Raw genomic sequence first — 20,627 nt, 5'->3', positions numbered from 1 at the left:
AATCACACAAAACCACTAAAATCACACACAACCTCTAAGATCACACAGAACCATGAAGATCACACAAAACAATGAAGATCACACAGCACTTTTAAGATCACACAACACCTCTAAAATTACACAACAACTGTGAGATGGCACATTATCATTAGGATCACACAAAACCTCTAAAATCACACAAAACCGCTAAGATCACATACCACCTCTAAGATCACGCAGCACCTCTAAGATCACACAACACATCTAGGATGGCAGAAGATCACTAAGATCACGAAACACCTCTAAGATCACACAACACCTATAAGATCACACAAAACTACTAAGATCACACAACACCTCTAAGATGGCACAAGACCACAAATCACACAACACCTCTAAGATCACACAACACTTCTACGATCACACAACTCCTCTAAAATCAAACAAAATCACTAAGATCACAGTACACCTCTAAGATCACACAAAACCACTAAAATCACACAACACCTATAAGATCACACAAAACCACTAAGATCACAGTGCACCTCTAAGACCACACATAATCACTAAACACCTATAAGATCACACAAAACCACTAAGATCACAGTGCACCTCTAAGACCACACGTAATCACTAAGATCACAGTACACCTCTAAGATCACACAAAACCACTAAGATTACACAACACGTCTAAGATGGCACAATCTCAATAATATCATAAAACACTAAGATGAATAGGGAACATAAATATGATTACATTTTGCGTGTAAAAAAAGAGTATGTAATTGCAGCTTTGATAAGCTCTTTGCACACCAAAATGTTTACGCAATTTCATTTGTATAGATATTTCATTTGACAAGCAAGTTGATCTCTGGACAATAATTCATAAACTAAATATTAATTATTTATATTACATCGACACCGCTAGAATATTCCTGTCTGTATTTTGCAGCCCAGTCATCCTGTCAGCATTGTGTTAGGTTGAAAACTCATTTCACTTGGAGTGAATAACCCTGAAGCACAATCATATAAAAAAGATAAAATGGCTACAGGAGGAGAGGGAAATGTTGGTTACAGTCTTGCCAAGGTTGGGACTCTGACACTAGAAAAAACCAGTAAGTGATCCATAAGTTACATATAAAAATCCAGTGGAGTTTGTCAATGAATATTTTCATAATCTACATACGGATACTTGTACTATATTCATTACATGGTGGAAAATGTCAGTTTCTATTTTATACTCATTTGTTTCCTAAGGTCTGACATACCTAATGGAATATGACAGTTAATAATTTCATATTTTCGTAGTCTTTGTTACATAAGTCTGGCATATTTATTCGAATATTTAAGTGAATGCTTTGAATTTCGAACTTAGTTTCATACTCTATCATTATATATTGTCGGCATACTTAATGGAATCTGTCCGTAAATATTGTCATACCCTGCATACAGATGCTTTTAATACATATATTATAAAGGAAATACAGGAATGGGCGTGTGTACTAGCAATACAACAGCCAGTGGGAAACACATCAGAGTTGGCTAAGCCTAAATATTGAAGCAACCTTAAAACTATAATGTAAAACCATAAGCTCAGGTTTTGGTAATTTGATATTCCAACTGGCTGCAATGCAAGTCTGTTCATTGGTCATGCGTGTAAGCTTTCACCATGACACCTGTTATACTGGCTTTCTGTATGATGACATAGTCTGGTGGTTATACATACACATATAAAAGAGATCAATAACTGAACCTACTCTCTTTGTTCAGTGTAGTGTGTTCCTAAATAATGTTTATTCATATGCAATATGAACCGACCGATAGCGATTCTGACTGCGTGGTGACAGGTATGAACATGTTCTTGTCACTGTTGGCAGGTAATCTTACCACCGCAATGCTAGGTTTCGTTTTTACCGAGCTTAAAGAATGATTTACCTTTATGTATAGCGCCAAAATATCTGCCCTTTGGAGAGGTATTTGATTTTTGTAAGAAAATAGTCAAATATTTATGTATTTTTTTTCTCCCACGGACGATGTTTAGACTACCTTTCTTGGGATGATCTCAATCTAGAAGCTGTTCTTACGGAGTATAGATATTATGAACACAAAGAAGACTTGTAACGATGACGACAATTTTATTGATAAAGCATCCTCAAACAGATGTGTTGTTTGTGTCTGGCACAAAGTAGATTCAAGAAAACATACAGATTTTATGCATGCGCGTTATTAAAAGATTCGAAATTAGACGTCACAAGAATAAAACTAACAAACATCTAAACCAAATAATCTCATTTTGTTCATATTTGAGTAGAATTACGTTGAGGAATAATGTTCTAGCTAAGGTCTCCAAGAACATGTTTTGCAAGATCGTGCGTAAAAGAAATCCTGTCCTCCAAATCCAGTATAATTTAGTCTATAGTCTAATTTGTTGGCATAAATCTCAAAATTGTATTGTTATTAACATTTTTATTTATCACAAGCATATGTCCGGAAGATGGCAGCATAAGACTGCATTGATCGTGTAATCATATGAGTTGCCGTTTTATTATTGTATGCTGTATAATACATTCGGTGTATGATATACATACTCTCGTGTATGATAGCATAACTTCAAATTCAATATATTAGTATTTCTTTCAATGTATTGTTTTATAAATTAGATGCATATCTTAAATTTGTCTAATGAATGATTTAAATTCCGTCCGAACTGAGTGAAATATGTTGGATATAGGCGTTATTTCCCAATATTAAAAAGAGAATTCAAGTGTGAAGAAAAAACTCGCGACTAAACTTAAATTTGGGAATTTCATGTACACTAATTAATTAAGATTTTATGCTCGTCAAATATTAACTGCAAATTTAGTTATTTGATATAATAAAATGAAATGATATCACAAGATATATATAATAGCATAAAATAAGGAAAAAGGGTAAAATGGCGCCTCATATTGCTAGGTCTAATATGGTTCGATGATCAAAATATTTAGATTTATATATGAATATTATAAAAACGACATTAGTTTGACAATGGGTCGGTAATTGCCCTACCCACCCCACCGTCAACCAGGGTCATTATCCAGTACAAGAATACGCTTTTATTTTGACACGTGTAGAGTTAGAGGTTGAATAATCTCCCACCCACCAAACCGTCAATCATGGGTTGTGTCCACCATTGTACATGTTATTATTTGGACATTTGAGGCTCATAAACGCATTTAACACCTTGACCTCCAGCCAGTTCGATGTCGCTTGGACCACAGAAGTCACGTTTTATCGTCAACCAGAAGGTCAGACTCCTGTGGTTGGACCATATCACACACACACACGTGCGTGTGTAAGGTATTGTTTATTAAATTTTAATCCGCCTATGGCATTTATAAACATTGTTTCTACCCCTGTCATCAACTCTATCGATCAGTCACGAATTTCCATTGATCACTGATTAATCACCAGTGACGTACGAAAATAACGATACAAATATTAAGAATTTCCAGCCACCCACCTCATTGATAAAGGACAGAGTACGTAGGAATCTGGAGTAAGAGAGAAAACTTATTTGAAACTGAACCTTAACCAAGTAGCCTACTATAACTTGGATAGTTGTAACGGTATGTGTACACTTTCCGTGGGATTTATCTACAGTGTTCATAATATCAGTGATACAAATTCGCAATAATCTGTAGAAATTATAAGGTAATTTTCTTGTTTATGAGGCACACACATACTGTAATTTATTTAATGCATGCTTTTGTTGCTGTTGTTGTTTTTTCTTAAACCTATAATTAGGTTGTAAAACAAAATTATTTTTAAATATCAAAATATCCGAAAGGTGCCCCCTACCTACTCTCTCTATTTTGGTGAGTCAGGCAAGATCCTTTTCTGGGGGGTTGGTGGGTGGCACCAGACAGATGCCCCCATTCCAAAAAAATATAAAATGTATTTTATGTTTGTATGTTTCCCCCTCAGATATATTGTATGTTTAATTTAAAAAGAATTTTATTATAACAAATTTATTGTTACAGGTTACAGATTTAGGGGTAAGTCTCAGTGTTTGCTATTTGTGTTAATGTTATATTGTGTGTATGCTATATTTTCTGTATGTTTGAGACAGCAAGTATAAGTCAGAATTTTCCCCCAGTTATCTTATTTCAATTCTTTGGGTATAGAATACATAATAATATATTTTATATTATTTATCCGTTAATTTATTTTCAATTTAGAATTTTAGCGATCGGAACAGTGTGCTATATTAGTTTAAGAAAAAAATTCTATGTTTTATTCAAGTGTTAATCTGTGTCTTTCCTCGTAATATGTTCTTTAAATATATAGGTAGGCTGTGCTCGATTCACATTTCTTTATTCTCCTTGTGTTTCTCCTGATTCGAGTTAGACCTCCTTTAGTTATTTAAACTATTTCTTATAGCCTTCGTTATCTTCAAAGAAGTAAACTCACTTGGCCATTTGTTTGGAAAGAAATGATAATTTTTTGGACCATATTTGTGTTATAAAAGATTACTGAGTTAATATTCCTGGCTGCAAAATAAATAAAAGAATATTTTTTTTTTAAAAATTATTTAAATTTTTTTTTTTTTGCCGACAAGTAATAGACTCAAAGTCATATGTCAACGTCGGTGCGATTAGCAATTATAAGTATTGAATATCTCAGGCAATATATTGATCTTTCTCAAAAGGATGAAACCCTATTGACGGTTGTGCACAATTATTGACAACCCATATTATTCGATTTATCGACACATTCTGTTTTGATAGAACGATATTGTTTGATTTCATACATACTAATAATTCCATTAAACAAGATATGTCGTTTTTCGATTTAGTACTTCTTTATAATGTATATCACTTAAAGGGCACCGTAGTTTTGCAAACATATTGATACGAAAGATTTCATATGCATAAGAAAATAATCCGTGTCAATTACCCTTTGTCGAGGGGATACGGTACAGTGGGTATAACTGTGTGCAACGCATTCCCGGATTGACTGTTATGTAAAGCCGTATAATAGTGTTTCGTAAGCTGTGAAACAGATGACGTTTGCATGTGTTTATTTCTCACGGGTTGATCTACCTGAAACCGTAGCTTCCACTTCTGTTGATCGGGGTTACCATTTAATGTATTGATGGAATCGGGGGATTAAGATTGGCTGGTATATGGAGTAGCTCTTTAATCAAGACTGGCAAAGAAACGAAATAACAGACACACAGAAGTCGGAACGAACTTTAAGTTCAATATTATTTAGTAATATTTGAAGACTTGTCAGCAATATGGAAGGCAGGCGAACAAGTCTCATCCAATATGTACTTAACTTCTTAAGCTGGAAATCTGTTGTGTCAAAGACTAGTTTTTTTTTATTTTTTTTAATTATGTTTTGCTTCTTTTATTACGGCGATATGACCTATGACGAATCAAGAGAAAAACGTAACAGAATGCGATTTCATACCTGGCTAAAATAATTTTGAAATAGAAGTGTCATTTGAACTTTATTTTAAAAGACAAGTCTAAAATGTATAAGGGATGAATATTATACTGGAATTGTTAAACGAGTAAAAGTTTTGCTTGTACTATCGTTAACATATAAAGAGAAATAATCATAAAATGTATGTGTGTATGTATGTATGTATGATTCTAAAGTGTATTTGTTTATGATTTGGACATTTAACGCAGCTTGAAACAATTTTTCAGTCATATCGCTACGATGTCTGCAATGAGACAGTTAATAGTCAGTTTATAGTGAGGTCTATCACTGGGGCATCATGCCGCAGACATGCAGCATGATGTCCCACCCAGTCAAATTATCCCGACAGCAGGCCCAAGTCCTAACACTAACCTCATAATGCTTGGCACCTAGCAAAGCGGCTGTTAGTATAATTTTTATTTAAAAAAAGGTCTTGGGTATGACTCGGCCAGGGTTCGAACCTACGACCTCACGCATCCGAGGCGGACACTCTAACCAGTACACCACCAGAGCGATTTTAACGATATCATTCCGTAACAATATGTGATGCATTATTACAGCGGTTGTTTTATACGTTCAAACACCGCAGTGATAGGCATGACGCTGTATTAGGACGTCGTAATATCAATATTATTCATCATTACTTGTACTTTCTGAGTTATGGGACGTGGTGGTAAGCATGATGCAGTAATAGGCATGACGCGGTAATAGTACTTCGTAATATCAATATTATTCATCATTACTTGTACTTTCTGAGTTATGTGACGTGGTGGTACGCATGATGCAGTAATAGGCATGACGCGGTAATAGGACGTTGTAATATCAATATTATTCATCATTACTTGTACTTTCTGAGTTATGGGACGTGGTGGTAAGCATGATGCAGTAATAGGCATGACGCGGTAATAGGACGTCGTAGACTCAATCGAATCAGCTTTTATCATTACCTATAGTTTCTGAGTTATGGGATTGGACATTACACATTCATTTCAAATGACGACAACAATGACAAAATGTGTTGGCTTCGCTGTACATTTCCTTCGCTGTTCCAAGTGTCTGGGAGAGGCTTTTGCCTAAATTTGGACATTTTTATTTTAATTTGCAATTTAATTTGTTTAAGTCTAAGTTTTGTAATATATACTCTGCAACATATTGCCAAACTACGCATGTGTAACAAAATAAATTATGATTTCCTGTAACAATAGTTTGCTCAGTTATAAAGTTTAATTTAGAATGAACAATGCCAGTATAAAGTTTGTTAATCACAATGTTTGTAAATTTTTGGAATTATTGTAAAGATTTGGACTTTATCGAAATGAGAATGCTATCTTCTCAATTGCATAATTATGTTCAAATAAAATATTGTGTAATATCCAAGTGGAATTTATAAATGGCATATACATGTATATATATGTGTGTGTGTGTGTGTGCATGTGTGTTAATTACATATATGAATGTTTACGGTTTTTCTAAAAGAGGTTATGTAAAAATATATACAATGTAACATTGCTGCAGAACATTCCACTGGGAAACGGTATTTTGTAATGTCAGGGAGCATCTAAAAAATGCCCCCCACCCCACCCCCTCAAAATTACCGACACTGCTTTTAGCTTGTCAGAAATTTGCTGTGAAGTTACGTAAAGAGATAAGGGAAACTCGAAGAAAAAGTATATAAATTGTGTTAGTAAAACACACGTCATCAGATACGAAAGTGTATTTCTCATGGAAGACCAGTGATTTATTTTCATGAATATACGGAACTCATCATAATAATTTATCCATGAGAATGAATATATATATATATATATATATATATATATATATATATATATATATATACGCCCATGATACACGCGTTTAAAATTAAAAATGCCTTTACTTTCCTCCTGAAAATAGCCACTTTCTTCGCAAACAGTTGTCTTCGTGAAAAATCATAACGGAAATTACACGCACGACATTTTACATGATTAATTCTTTACTATTCTTGAACATGATGAAATGGTGCAAGACCCTTTAGGGAAATAAAATTCGACACATCGATAATTATATATATGGAGTTCAGAACTTCAGGCCTGATAAATATTTCTCTTGAAAAAGATGATAAATTAACATCAGAACTACTATACAAAAAAGTGATAACCCCAGACACATTTACACTGCCCATGTTTAAACATCTTACAAAATTATTACTTTGATAGCTGCAAATGTTTGCCAGGAGTTTGCACTTAACAACATTAACAACCATGATAACCACTTGGTTAAAAGCTGACGATGTATATTTTGTTTTATATTAAAAGTAGCATAATTTACCAATAAATGCAATCTTCAAAACATAAACTTGTGTGAAATCTGTTTTCCGTTATGTTTGTCTGACTTTTTTTTTATTTTTCCCAGAGAGTTATTTTGCAATCGGAGTTTGTGTGACAGTTGAAGACACGCACTCTGTCAAACATCGATACTAAAACTCTACCGCTGTTTTGACCCCTGTGTCATGTAAACTTTAGTACATCGGGCTTCGCGGATTTGTAAATAAGTACGTTTCTCCATGTTGCATGTTTCCGTCAGCGTTCTTTTCAGTGCAGACGTCATAATTCAAGGCAGGCATACCAATGTAAGAAAATGCAGCAGACAAGTAAATGGATGAAGACATTTATTAACAGGGACTTTCATTGAAATACTCAGGGTAGTACATACATGTAGGGTAACGACTAAATGTTGAGTATGACAGGGAAATGTTAGATGAATGATTTATTATTATTATTATTATTATTATTATGATGTTATTATTATGTTATTATTATTATTATTTAGTGAGTTTCGTTCACCTGCCCTTCTCCGCGATTCCCCGTTTGCATGGCCAACTCCAATAATATGGTTAAACAACTTTTCAAAGAATGAAAAAATTGGCATTCATCAGGTTAAATTCTTTATATTTTCTCTATTTTTTCTGCTTTTAATGGAATTTGAAACAGAATTGAAATTTTTAAGTGTTACTATTATAGTTGTAAACTAACGAAGTGTTTCTAATTTTGTTGTGGTTTTATTAACAAATGTAAGTTTAGTTGGCTGTGTTTAATATAGTGTGCTATCATGCTTTCTTATTGTTGTACTCGTTAAAATCGACAGCCGTTATTCTGTTTGCAAAACTGGTCTATCCGTTTTATTCCTAGTTTTGACTAAAATCCCTTTTTTTAATTTTAAAAATGTACCCCCCCCTATTTTGGTGTATGTCCCTGTTTTGTGATCAGTTATTACGTGGTATTGTGATGAAGATCTTCACTCTATAGCTTTCAAGGAATGACACAGAGTTATTTAATGTAAGGATGGACTCCGTGTCTGAATTTGTCTTGTCCATTTTTTGGAGGAGTATAAGATTAATACACACGTACGAATGCACGTACGTAACATGATTAAAAATGAGAGACGATAGCAGTTTCCACACAGAACCTGTTAACACACTATTATTGGTATCTTCAGTTTACTAAAATACTGTACAGAACTATAATATTGTGATTACTGGGTCTGTGTGATGTCTGCTGTAAATCTCTCTTGTAATAATAATAAAAAGATGACGCCATTACGACGATTGTAATGGTCAGTTATTTAGTATTTAAATTATACATGTATAGTATTTTTGTGTAGATGTGTATCAACGTTTATATTATGCATTATTTTAATGTATATATCACGTAAATATACAAGTTATTTTAGTATTTTAATATAAATATACATATGCAAATTTAGTAATATATACGACGACAACCACCATGACCATTGCATTTTTGTGAGAGCTAAATTTAGAACAATAGAATAAGTATAATAAATTTAACAGGAATTAATTTGTAAAGTCATAAATATAATTAATTAAATTATTATTAATGTATTAATACCCATACACAGCAAATGTACAAGTAATTTCATATTTTAACATAATTATATATGTTTCATATTTGTGTGTAGATATGTATTTATGTTTATATCACTTTATTTCCACAGCCGACAAGTCCCCCTGGTACATCTCTATTTTCGTCTGCCAAGACAAGATAGTCGTCCTAGACGACAAGACGTGTAAAGTCAAGATACATCGACTCCATGATGGAAAATTCCTGGCATCGTCAGACAGACTGAAGCCAGTACCACGTGACATGTGTCTGATAGACGCCATGACAATTTGTGTCCTTCATGTAGACGGTCAGATAAAAATGATGGCCATTAATACTACAGACATGTCACGTGATATTAAAACGACCAGGACTTTACGTCTAGAGGGAGTAATGGATGGATATCGTGGTGTTGTCAGATTGAATGACAGTCTTGTTGTCACTGGTGTAAGACAGGGCACGATGTACTGGTGTGTTGTGTCACTTGAAGACGGACATGTTGGCACAATTCACCGGATTTGTGAAGGGGACAGATGGATTAGTAGAGTGACAACAAAAGACAACATTATTTATGTCTCGTGTTATGCTGGTCGTAAATCCCCTAATAATAATGGTGTATATGGATTCGACATTTTGAATCCCAGTCAATGTAAATATACATACAAACATCAACGTCTACAATGGCCGACATCAATCGTTATAAATGAAGACAGGAATATTTTCGTATGTAACAGTGGATTCCGTGATTCCTGTATTCATCAACTTACAGCTTCATGTCAACTTGTCGCCATTTTCACACAGGAAATTCCACTCTATGCCATATTCTGGGACAATGGACGTCTGTATGCCACATGTTATGAGAGTAGAGACATTACTGTATTCCGTCCCGTGTATCAAGGTAATTCATATTTCTTATATTTTATTGACATTAAAAACTTTTAATGACGTAATAAATAAAATTACAAACTTCATTTATTGAAAATTCTCAAAGATTTCATTTTAAATTTAGAAAACAAAATGTCAACATGACAGTTTAGTCATGTTGATATGAAGTTACATATAAATAAAGCAGTAATTTGATGTTATAAAATTTATATTAAGTTCACTTTAATATTGTTAAGTGATTTACATTTATTTATAATATTTATTTATAATATATTTATTTATATGTAAATAAAAATAACATAGATTTTATAGACATAATTTATCACCGATTGAAAAGGACGACGACATTTTATACCGAGTTTATCCACCAGGTGTCGCTTTCATTCCAAGCGCGTGCCATTCATTCTGGTTAAATATAGATTACAAAGATGGCCGTTGGATGTATTCACTTGTTCTATACACCGTATTTCTTGACACATATTTATTTTTTACCCATGTCTTAATGTTCCCTTGCTTTAACAATGAATTTCTATTCATATTTTTTGTAATTAGAAATTTATGTCAAAAGATAACCGTCAGTAAAAAAAAAAAATGATTTTTAAACCAAACGGAAGATGTTGTCATGAACCAGTCAGAGGTCAATGTCCTTTCCCAGCAACACATAGTTTTAATATTTCTAACACCATTTGTTAAAAAAAAATACAAGTTCACTAAAGGTACAGAATTCCTAATATTACGAAAATAAAAGGAAATATTTATCTAAGACGACGAAAAATATCTCACTTGTCTGGCAAAACATGGACTCGCCCACGTAAATATTAGGCTGTGTTATTAAGGAAAATCACGTGTATTTGGAATACACAAAAGGTAACAGTGCTAGAAGACAGATAGGTTATAAATTTGAAATTGATGAATGAAATGAGGAAGTTCTGTGCATTTGTTTCCAAAAATAGGACATTTTTTTCTTTTTTAATTATTTTAATATGTGGTTGGGTGTATAGTGAAATCATCTATAATTTTTAAGATTTTCATCTTGTTACATTTTAAGGAAATTTTAAGTTTCTAATTTTTAAAAAAATGCAATATTTGTTTCTCAGGTAACTTAACTTAAAGATACAAACCATTATTGTTTAATTTTCAAAAAGAACAAGAATACATTTTATCAAGCTAGATATGAGCAGCCCCCCCCCCATTATCATTTTTTTTTTTTGCACTCGGGTGGTAAGAAAAAGAAAAAAGTTATGAAGGAAAGGAAGAAAGAATTGTATATCCACCCCATCTACTTTTTAAAGATTTTATTTACTGCCTAAGTTTGAAAAGGTGGTGAATAAATTTATGAAAATAAAACAAACCTAGTTAAATGAATTAAGTTAAGTCTGATTGTTATTTTATTAAGCTGATTTTTGTGAATTAATTGGATTGAGCCCAGTGGTCTCAAAATCATTTTGAGTAAGACACTCAATCTGTTTCAAGAAGCACACACACACACACATATTTCATTATATCAAATATTAAGCCATGCTATTAAGGAACATCCAATGCATTTGAAATACACACAGGATAACAGGGCTATAACCCAGTGATGTCAGTCAGGTTAGAAATTATAAATAATTGATGCATGAAATTATTTTTGTGCAACATTTCTGTGGCTTTTTTATTTTTTATTTTATTTAATTAAGTCTTTTGCGGGGTATATAGGGAAGTCAGTCATAATTTTGAACTTTATTTATCAACCTAGATGCAAGTGTGATAGTCTAATCTCCTCCCCCAAACCCAGCGAACTCTCATATAATTTTGAAGTAAAAATAGTTGTGAAGGAAAAGGAAGAAAGAAAAGAATATCCATCCCACCCACGTTTAGAGATTTAATTTGCCGATCTATTAAATTTAAATTTATTTAAATTTTTTTTCAAAATGTGGAGAATATAAAACAAACATAATTAAATGAAATATTGTAAAATTAAGCCTGACTTTTTTTGATTTTTGTATTACATGCAGTTGGGTTTGAGCCCATTAGCCGGAAATGTTGCTGAGCAAGGCACTCAAGTTATTTCAAGACATTACCCCGTCACATGGTCATTCTGATATGCTTTCATTGCTTTCAGTGCTCAGCAGGTTGAACGAGAAGGAACAATCTTGTCTGGCCTTCCTGTAAATATAAATACTTTTGGCCATTAGAGCCCCTGATGTCTTATGAAAATTGAATTGTTCCCAGACATATTTTACTGTAATCTTTAGTTTGTACAGATTTTAATAAATACCTCATTCAAATTCAATGTCTTGGTGGTATTGCCAATTAGCTGGGACAATTTTTCTTTTCCAGTAGGAAGTTGTAAAGATTCAGAAGAACAAGGAAATGTAAGTAGTCCATTAATGTATCAATTATTGTTTACCATATTGTGTATTGATAGCTCACTTTCAGTATAACAGCATCACATTACACAACCTCTGATGTGTGATATGGATAGATGATTCACCTTTAATACTATTTACACAATCATATTTTTAAGTCAGGGTCTATTCTACAGTAGAAACAAAAAGTTAGGGGCAGGGGTAATTCCCCTCAATGTTTGAAAGTGATGGATTTTATTTTATAAATCATCACAGGTATATTTATAGACCAGGAGATTTTGGGGGATGGCCATTTTACATTATCTGATGTTACTCCTAAACATCATAGAGAATAAATTTCCTGACACATTCATGCCAAGATATAGTTGATCTTAAATGAAAGTGTTCCCACGTGCATATCCAACATTTCCACCACATTGGCCATCTCGATATTCAGAATGATTGATCATATCAGCATGGGATTTTCACTAAAACACGTGATGTCATTTTGGTCTGAAATCAATATGACATCCAAAATAGATGTAGCCATCTTGGCAACCACCATCTAACTATTTTTAGAACTCCTAAACATAAAGTCATACCAGCTAGTCAGTTTCCTCTGATCTTACCCACTACATCTTACATATTCTGAAATTTAGGTTGGGGTATGGGGTCAGAGTGCATTGCCCATCATAAAGTTGAAATTCACATAAACCACATTGGGGTAGCTGCTTACTAATAAGCCTGGCAAAATTAAATGGCATTACATTTACCTGTACTTACAAGAATGAACTGGAACATGTTTCATCTCCTCAAAAATTGTGAATAGAACGTTTATTACATTTTTATTTTTTGATGCAAGATATGCATCTAGTGTTGATAAAAGTTGACCTAGTACTCCATTTTTCATTGCTGGTACAAAAAGCCTAGCAGCCTATACATCCATGACATCAGAGGTTAAATTTTCATGTGATACCAATGTAAGTCCCCTTCCCAATGGTGTTGTACAAAAATCAAAATTAATTAATAAAAGTAGTTTGTGAAAAATGATAAGTTGATACATAATTTTCAGTATTATTCCAAGAACAATGACAAATTTGCTGCTGTTTCAGCAAGCTAAACAAGTCAGATTCATCACACAGAGAGAACATTTCAACATTTAGTCACATAATACTACAAAGATATCCAGCATGGCCATTTTTGTATAATTTTGACAGTCTTCTAGTTACTTCTTCTAAATTAAAGCCATATCTGCATGGAGTTTAATTCTAGAAGACTTAATTTGATCTCAAGTTGGTCCTAAATAAATGGTGCTGATCTGATCTTGAATATGTTGGCCCTCTAGAAACTCATTTCATCAGTATCTCTGATAAAAGCTATATCAACATGATGTATTGTTAGTTGAATGAAAGTTTTGCTCATCTGTCATCCAGTATGGCCCCATTGCATCTATCATCCAGTAAGGCCTATTGCATCTGTCATCCAGTATGGCCCCATTACACTTGTCATCCAGTATGGCCCCATTGCATCTGTCGTCCAGTATGGCCCCATTGCATCTGTCATCCAGTATGGCCCCATTGCAGCTTAGGGTTAAGAAGTTAGTGTTAGGAATGGTCAGTCTGGAGTCGGGGATAATCATGACATGATATTTCAGGAACTTCAAAGATATTATAATAGTTCATAAATGTTCATCAGTGTGTTCATGAACTTTGAGTACATGATTCATCAAAATTCTTGAAGTGTTCATGAACTTAGTTGTGGAACTTTCATGAACAGTTTGTTCATGAACTCAAATGATGAACTGATCATGAACATTTGAAGAACATTCATGAACAGTTTCATGGTTGTTCATGAAGTCATGAATTTGTTTTCATAGGGATGTGACTGGGTGGGACATGATGCCCTGGTGATAGACATCACTATAAACTGTGACACTGCAGACATTGTAGTGATATGACTAAAAAATTGCTAAAGCTATGTTAAAAACCAAAATCAGACACACACTTGTTCTTGCTACTCATCCTAAACAGAAAATTGTATCGATAGACAACTTTCTTGAGAATATTTCATCTTCTGTTGTTAATCAGCAATGAAAACTATGTCAATATAACATCCAGTATGGTCACCTGGCTGATATCACTGGACAACAAATTTTTACAAAAGTCATGTTACTGAAATAAAATTAGTCAATTCTTATCAATTTTTATGTGCTGAACACGAATATGACAGTCAAATTGCAAAATTGGCTCTAGTTTTTTTGTAATCTGCAAGAAATTAATGTTTACATAACGAAATGCATTCCAATAGTAAAAGGTCAACTGTAATAGCCTACCTATAAAAAATCAAGTCATTGACTACATCTTAGATTTCTTCGCCTGTCTCTTGTACAGCTGTTCGGGAGCATCTCTGAGGAGTGTCCAGCAGTAGTCAGCCAGCATTGTAGTGGACCATTTTCCCTGGTATCTTTGTTCCATTGTTGCGATATCTTGATGAAAACGTTCGCCGTGTTCATCACTAACAATACCACAGTTGCTAGGAAAGAAATCCAAATGGGAATGAAGGAAGTGAATCTTTAGAGACATATTGCAGCCAAGTTTCTTATACTTCATCAACATGTCTTCTACTAGTTCCTTATAGTTTTCTGCCCTAACATTTCCGAGGAAGTTTGTAGAAACTAGGCGAAAAGCATTCCATGCTTGTTTTGCGTCACCTTCCAGCAAGTTGTTGAACCGGTCATCTTTGAAAAGCTCTCGAATCTGAGGACCCACAAAAACTCCCTCTTTAATCTTTGCTTCGCTGAGTCGAGGGAATTTTTCATGCAGGTATCGGAATGCTGGCAAAGTCCGGTCAATGGCTTTCACGAAGTTCTTCATCAAACCTAGTTTGATGTGAAGGGATGGTAGCAAGATTTTCTGAGCCTCAACCAGAGCTGGGTGTTGGATATTCTTCTCTCCAATGGCTACATTCTGCCTGTGAGTCCATTCCTTCCTCATGTAGTGCATTTCCCTTGCTCGGCTATCCCACTCGCATAAGAAACACATGTATTTTGTATATCCTTGCTGCAGTCCCATTAAAAGGGCAACTACCTTCAAATCACCACAGAGGTGCCAGCTGTACTTGTTATACTCAATGGAATTCAGTAGCTGCCTTAAGTTATCGTATGTCTCTTTCATGTGGACAGCATACGCTACTGGAATAGATGGAAGAATGTTTCCATTGTGCAAAAGCACAGCCTTGAGACTCAGTTTCGAAGAGTCCACAAATAGTCTACATTCTTGTGGGTCATGAGCGATTTTTAAAGCATTCATGAGGCCCTCAATATCGGAACAGAATATCAGATTACTTTCCTTTCTGAAGAAAGGCTCCTATTGCTGGTGGCGCTTTCGATATGCAGTAATTGTGACATCTTCTTCTAGAAGATTCCATTGTTGGAGTCTTGATCCTAGCAATTCTGCCTTGTTCTTTGATAAGTCCAAATCACGAATCAGGTCATTTAGTTCTTCCTGTGTTATTCTGTGTGGGGTTGATGATGCACCACAGTGAAAATCTGGATCACTGCATGCTGATGGACCAGGAGAAGAACAGGTCGACTCACCTTTGTCTTCGTCAGATGAATCAAGAGAATATTCTGCTGGAGGTTCTGGAATAGGAAGTCCCTCACCATGTGGAACTGGTCTCAATGCAGACGGAATGTTTGGGTAGACTATTCTCGACTTCTTTCGCTTCGTTATTCCGCCGGAAAGAGGAGGAACCAAGCAGAAGTAACAGTCATTTAGGTGGTTGCTTGGCTCTCTCCACACCATTGGGACTGCAAACGGCATTGATGACCTTTTGCAATTCAACCACTGTGAAAGCTGTGTTGTACATGTAGCACAGCATATATGCGGAGCCCAAGGCTTGTCTTGGTCACCAACCTTGCATCCGAAGTAAAGATGATATGCCTTCTTCACTTGAGAATTGATACTTTTCTTCTGGTTGGCAAATGTCACTTCCCCACAAATATAGCAAAAATTGTCCGCGGTATTAACACACTTTCGAGGCATTACTGTTCTTTATTGTACGTAAATGGATAAAATAATAAGTTTTATGTAACAGTAGCTTGAACTGTCTCGCACAACGTCTAAAATATTTTAAATGCTGAACCTATCTGATTGGGCTTTATATAGTACACTGCTTACGTCAGCTTCAGCAGCCGCCTGGCATTAGTATAATAGGCCTACACATGTATAGTACACTGCTGACGTCAACTTACTTCAGCAGCCGCATGGCATTAGTATTGCATTGCATCAGAAAATGATGCAATCAACTGTGGATGATGTGAGCATGATGGTATTATGCAATGTTACATCATTATTCCGGATGTTGCTGCAGTCCTACTGGAGAAATTTACACAGTGAAACATAGAAAATGAGGTATATGAATATCTTCAAAACGAGAGCCAATACAAATTTTTCACGGTTATATTCGTGTTCGGCACACCAAAATACTACAGATTAGGGCCTTTTCAAGTCAGTAATGATTTCACTGTTGACCAGTGTATTTTAAACATGTTGCCATTGTGAGATATCTTGACTTGGGTGTTTTAGTAGAAGATTTTGTTATGTCTGGTATGTCCCATGTGAATGGACATTCAATATAAGCATGATAATAATTTGGTAAAATTTGTTTGAATCATTTGAAGGTTAAAATAAAGGTTAAAACTGTTGAGTAACATCAGTTAACAAAGAATGTACTGTTATAGTTTTATTTCATTTATATAACATTTCTGTATTTGTCATATAAATTTTAGCGCTTTTTTACTCGAGTTTGAGAAATAAATAAGTATATTCATGTTGAGACTTCCTGAAGTGTGCTGCTGAGGTGCTAATATTTGTTAAAATTACTAATAATACTGTAGTTTTTTAAAACTCTCTCTCTCTCTCTCACAATATATATATTTTAAATTACAACAGGATTATTACCAGATCTCAAACATAAAGAATATAATGGTAACATATGCCTTTTGAATTTCAAGAGCAGTGCAGGCATGAAAATGTTTTCACACAACTCTAGGTTTCAGAACAAACTCTCAACCATGAGTATGTATTCCACTCGAGTTTAGATCATCACTAATTTGGAAATTACTTACAAAAATACTTTGAATAATCAGATTTGAAAGCATTTGTCCATGAATTTGACCATTATCACAAGGATTTTATATTGCATAGCCATTTGCAGATAAATTTCCTTTGACTTGAAATTCATAACTCATTATTTTTGTTGTTTCTTCATGATGTTTAAATGCTGTGATGAACTTAACTGTCAGAAGATATTGTAATATTTACTCAACTGCTATAGAAAGATAAACTTCATATAAAGTGTTCAGCAAAACTGAAGACAGATGTGGCATGGATGGGACAAATAGTTTGGAGAGAAATACTGCAAAATATTTATGTATATCCTTTTCTAAAGAGTGTGACTTTATTTTTGCCTGCCGATATGATTCACGTGTTGATATGTACAAAATGTATTCATTTTGCTTTTTAAAAACAAATAAGTTTATTTTTTTGTTGGATACAGTGCATATGGTTTTTATTTAGTGACTCACACAATGCAGACCGTAAATTGGATTTTGTTTGCATCAGATTCAGTCTTGAACCATTTCTGCACCAAAAAAGAAAATCCATGCTAATTATATACAATTTACAGCATGCTTGCTTTTTGCTTTCTTATGCACCCTTTGGCTTTTAATCACCCTCTGCTTCATGCTAACCTGCTTTGTAACATAGCTGCATGGTGAATGGTATCTGTTCTATGTTCCATATAAGCCATTAGCCAGGAAACCTAGTACAGGACCTGGGGGTTCGGTTAGAGGAAGACATGATTGGTTTGATTTGTGGGTTTTAACACTGTTTTTCAGTAATGATAGTATATATATATGCTGGCCAGTATATTTGGTGGAGGGATAACCTGGGAAGCTACCAGCAAGCTTTTTCACATACTCACTTGGATGAGCATCCCAAATCAGGCAGATATGAGATGTGCAAGTAATCTGTAAAGGTGAGATTATTAGACCACTTGGCCACCCATGGCTCCAGAAGAGGGATAAAGTGTGGAACAGTTTACATGGTTTGTGTAGTGAATACAATCTATATTGTGATAACCAGTTATATTTTTTTCCCAGTCACTGTGCAGCTTTTGTTTCACATATTCCTGCACAGTAAAATGCACATACTGATATCCAATAACTATCCATTAGTTCAGTCTCTGTGTTGCATATTTACCCCAGGTATACATGCAGTTGACACATATTCCCAAGAATAGGTGAAGCAGAGTCCTACATACATGTAACAGACTTAGGTTCAATTACAACGTAATTGGTGTAACTGAGTAATTATTTACAATTACACTGTATTTGCAACTGTAATTGCAAATCACCAATATTGTGATGTCCTTTGGTAGCGTGTGTTTAAATGACTGTCACCATTGTGGATGTATGTAGTAATATGCAATTAAAGTGTAATAAAGTGAATGCATGTTTGCATAGGTATCTTAAAATTAATTGAATAACGAAACCCTGATATTAGGTTCCTTAGTTTTATTGCAAAAATAAAATTCAAATTCAACAATAACACATGTAAATATGTAATTAAACGATATGATTAAGAATTAAAAATAATTGAAACTATCATCCTATTTGATTATACTGCCACAGTGGTGAATATCACAGTAAAACAGAAAAAATACTTTGGCTAATAACAAAAAACTCAATTACACCAGTTTAAAAAAATACTGTGGATTTAAAATGAAAATTTCAGATCAGTAAACCTTTTGAATGGACAGATAATCTTTGCTATATGAAAATTAAATCTGTATGCTTATAATTTTAGAGAAATCATGTACATGTGATGATTTTACCTATTACTTACCCCTTATATGAAATAGACTATAATCAAACAATTTTTATTTAGTATAAGTTGAGGCACTAGTAGATTAGGCATATGTACCTATAATTTTAATTTCTGACCTAAAACTGGGATAGATCCTTAAGATAAATGTTTGACCATCTTCCCAGTTCCGACAAACTTCTAAATCCTGTAAGGCATACAGAATTCAGCAGAAAATCTCCCCCCCCCCCCCCGCCTTTCTAAGGAGTATGTTCAGGAAAATAAGAATATTCAATGAAAGACTATATTTTTTTTTACAGTAACCTAATAAATATTTATTAAACAATAATTACTTTACAAGGAACAGTTTCTTTGTGGAGAATGATAAAAACAGTCTTCTACAAAACTTCAATGAAAAACTAGCAATGACCTGGAAGTGAACTCTAGCGAGGTCACCACATGAGGTCTAACACTACATTAGACTAAGAAGTAAGAGTCAGGAAAGCAATTGCCAACTGCAGGCTCAAAACAATTAACGGTAAGAAAATTAAATAACATACAGGTATTTTAATATCAGAGTGGGTTGGATTCACTGTCAATGAATTTCATTGCTGATTGTTCTTAAAACCATGCTCATCACATCTTGATGACACCCCACCCCCATATAACCCTTTTGTCCCATCGTCACTCTTTTGGTAACATCCATATGCAACACAGTGCACCATAGTTGCTGTACAAAATCCCAATCATAAGATATATCACATAGACATTTATGTGGGGAAATCAAACAATTGAATGACTAGGTTGAATTGATGGGATAAATGTACGTCATATCCGCTTTTTGGTATGCGGAAACTACTGATTGAATTTTCACTTGATGACATCTTATGACATCTGTTTATCTCTAAATGAAATGTAGATGAGATCTCACATATGGTTGCCTGGACAGCCATATTAAATATCTTGCTACTCTGTATTTGAAAGTAACATTGACATGGGTTTACATCAAAAGATTTCTTATAATATGTAGTTGCTTCTGAATAAAACAAAATATAGTGTTATTTCAAGTATAATTTGTTTTGGGGGGTCTTTTTTATTAGAACCTCTTTGATCTGGAAAATAGTCAGGATTTTTAGACTTTCCAGAACTTAAAACTAGGAAAAGGATTTGACTGACATCAGATTGGCATCTTATCATATTTATTTTCTCATGAT

At 34.1% G+C, this 20,627-nt stretch overlaps 1 protein-coding gene across 1 annotated transcript in view; it reads left to right on the top strand.

Moving 5' to 3' along the window:
- The window catches only part of LOC149772528 (uncharacterized), a 152,226-nt gene that overhangs the window by 4,465 nt on the left and 127,134 nt on the right, over positions 1-20,627 (top strand). Inside the window, exons 2-4 of the mRNA XM_089947662.1 lie at positions 932-1,094; positions 9,448-10,230; positions 12,540-12,574. Coding sequence (XP_089803788.1) covers positions 1,022-1,094; positions 9,448-10,230; positions 12,540-12,574 — 891 coding nt within the window. The 5' untranslated portion in view covers positions 932-1,021. The remainder of the gene's footprint in view (positions 1-931; positions 1,095-9,447; positions 10,231-12,539; positions 12,575-20,627) is intronic.

The sequence above is a fragment of the Sinohyriopsis cumingii genome, unplaced genomic scaffold (assembly GCF_028554795.1).
Source record: "Sinohyriopsis cumingii isolate HCF-2022 unplaced genomic scaffold, ASM2855479v2 utg001397l, whole genome shotgun sequence".
Lineage (NCBI taxonomy): Eukaryota > Metazoa > Mollusca > Bivalvia > Unionida > Unionidae > Sinohyriopsis > Sinohyriopsis cumingii.
Note: the sequence above shows the minus strand (reverse complement) of the source record. Positions and strands in the feature narration are given on the sequence as shown.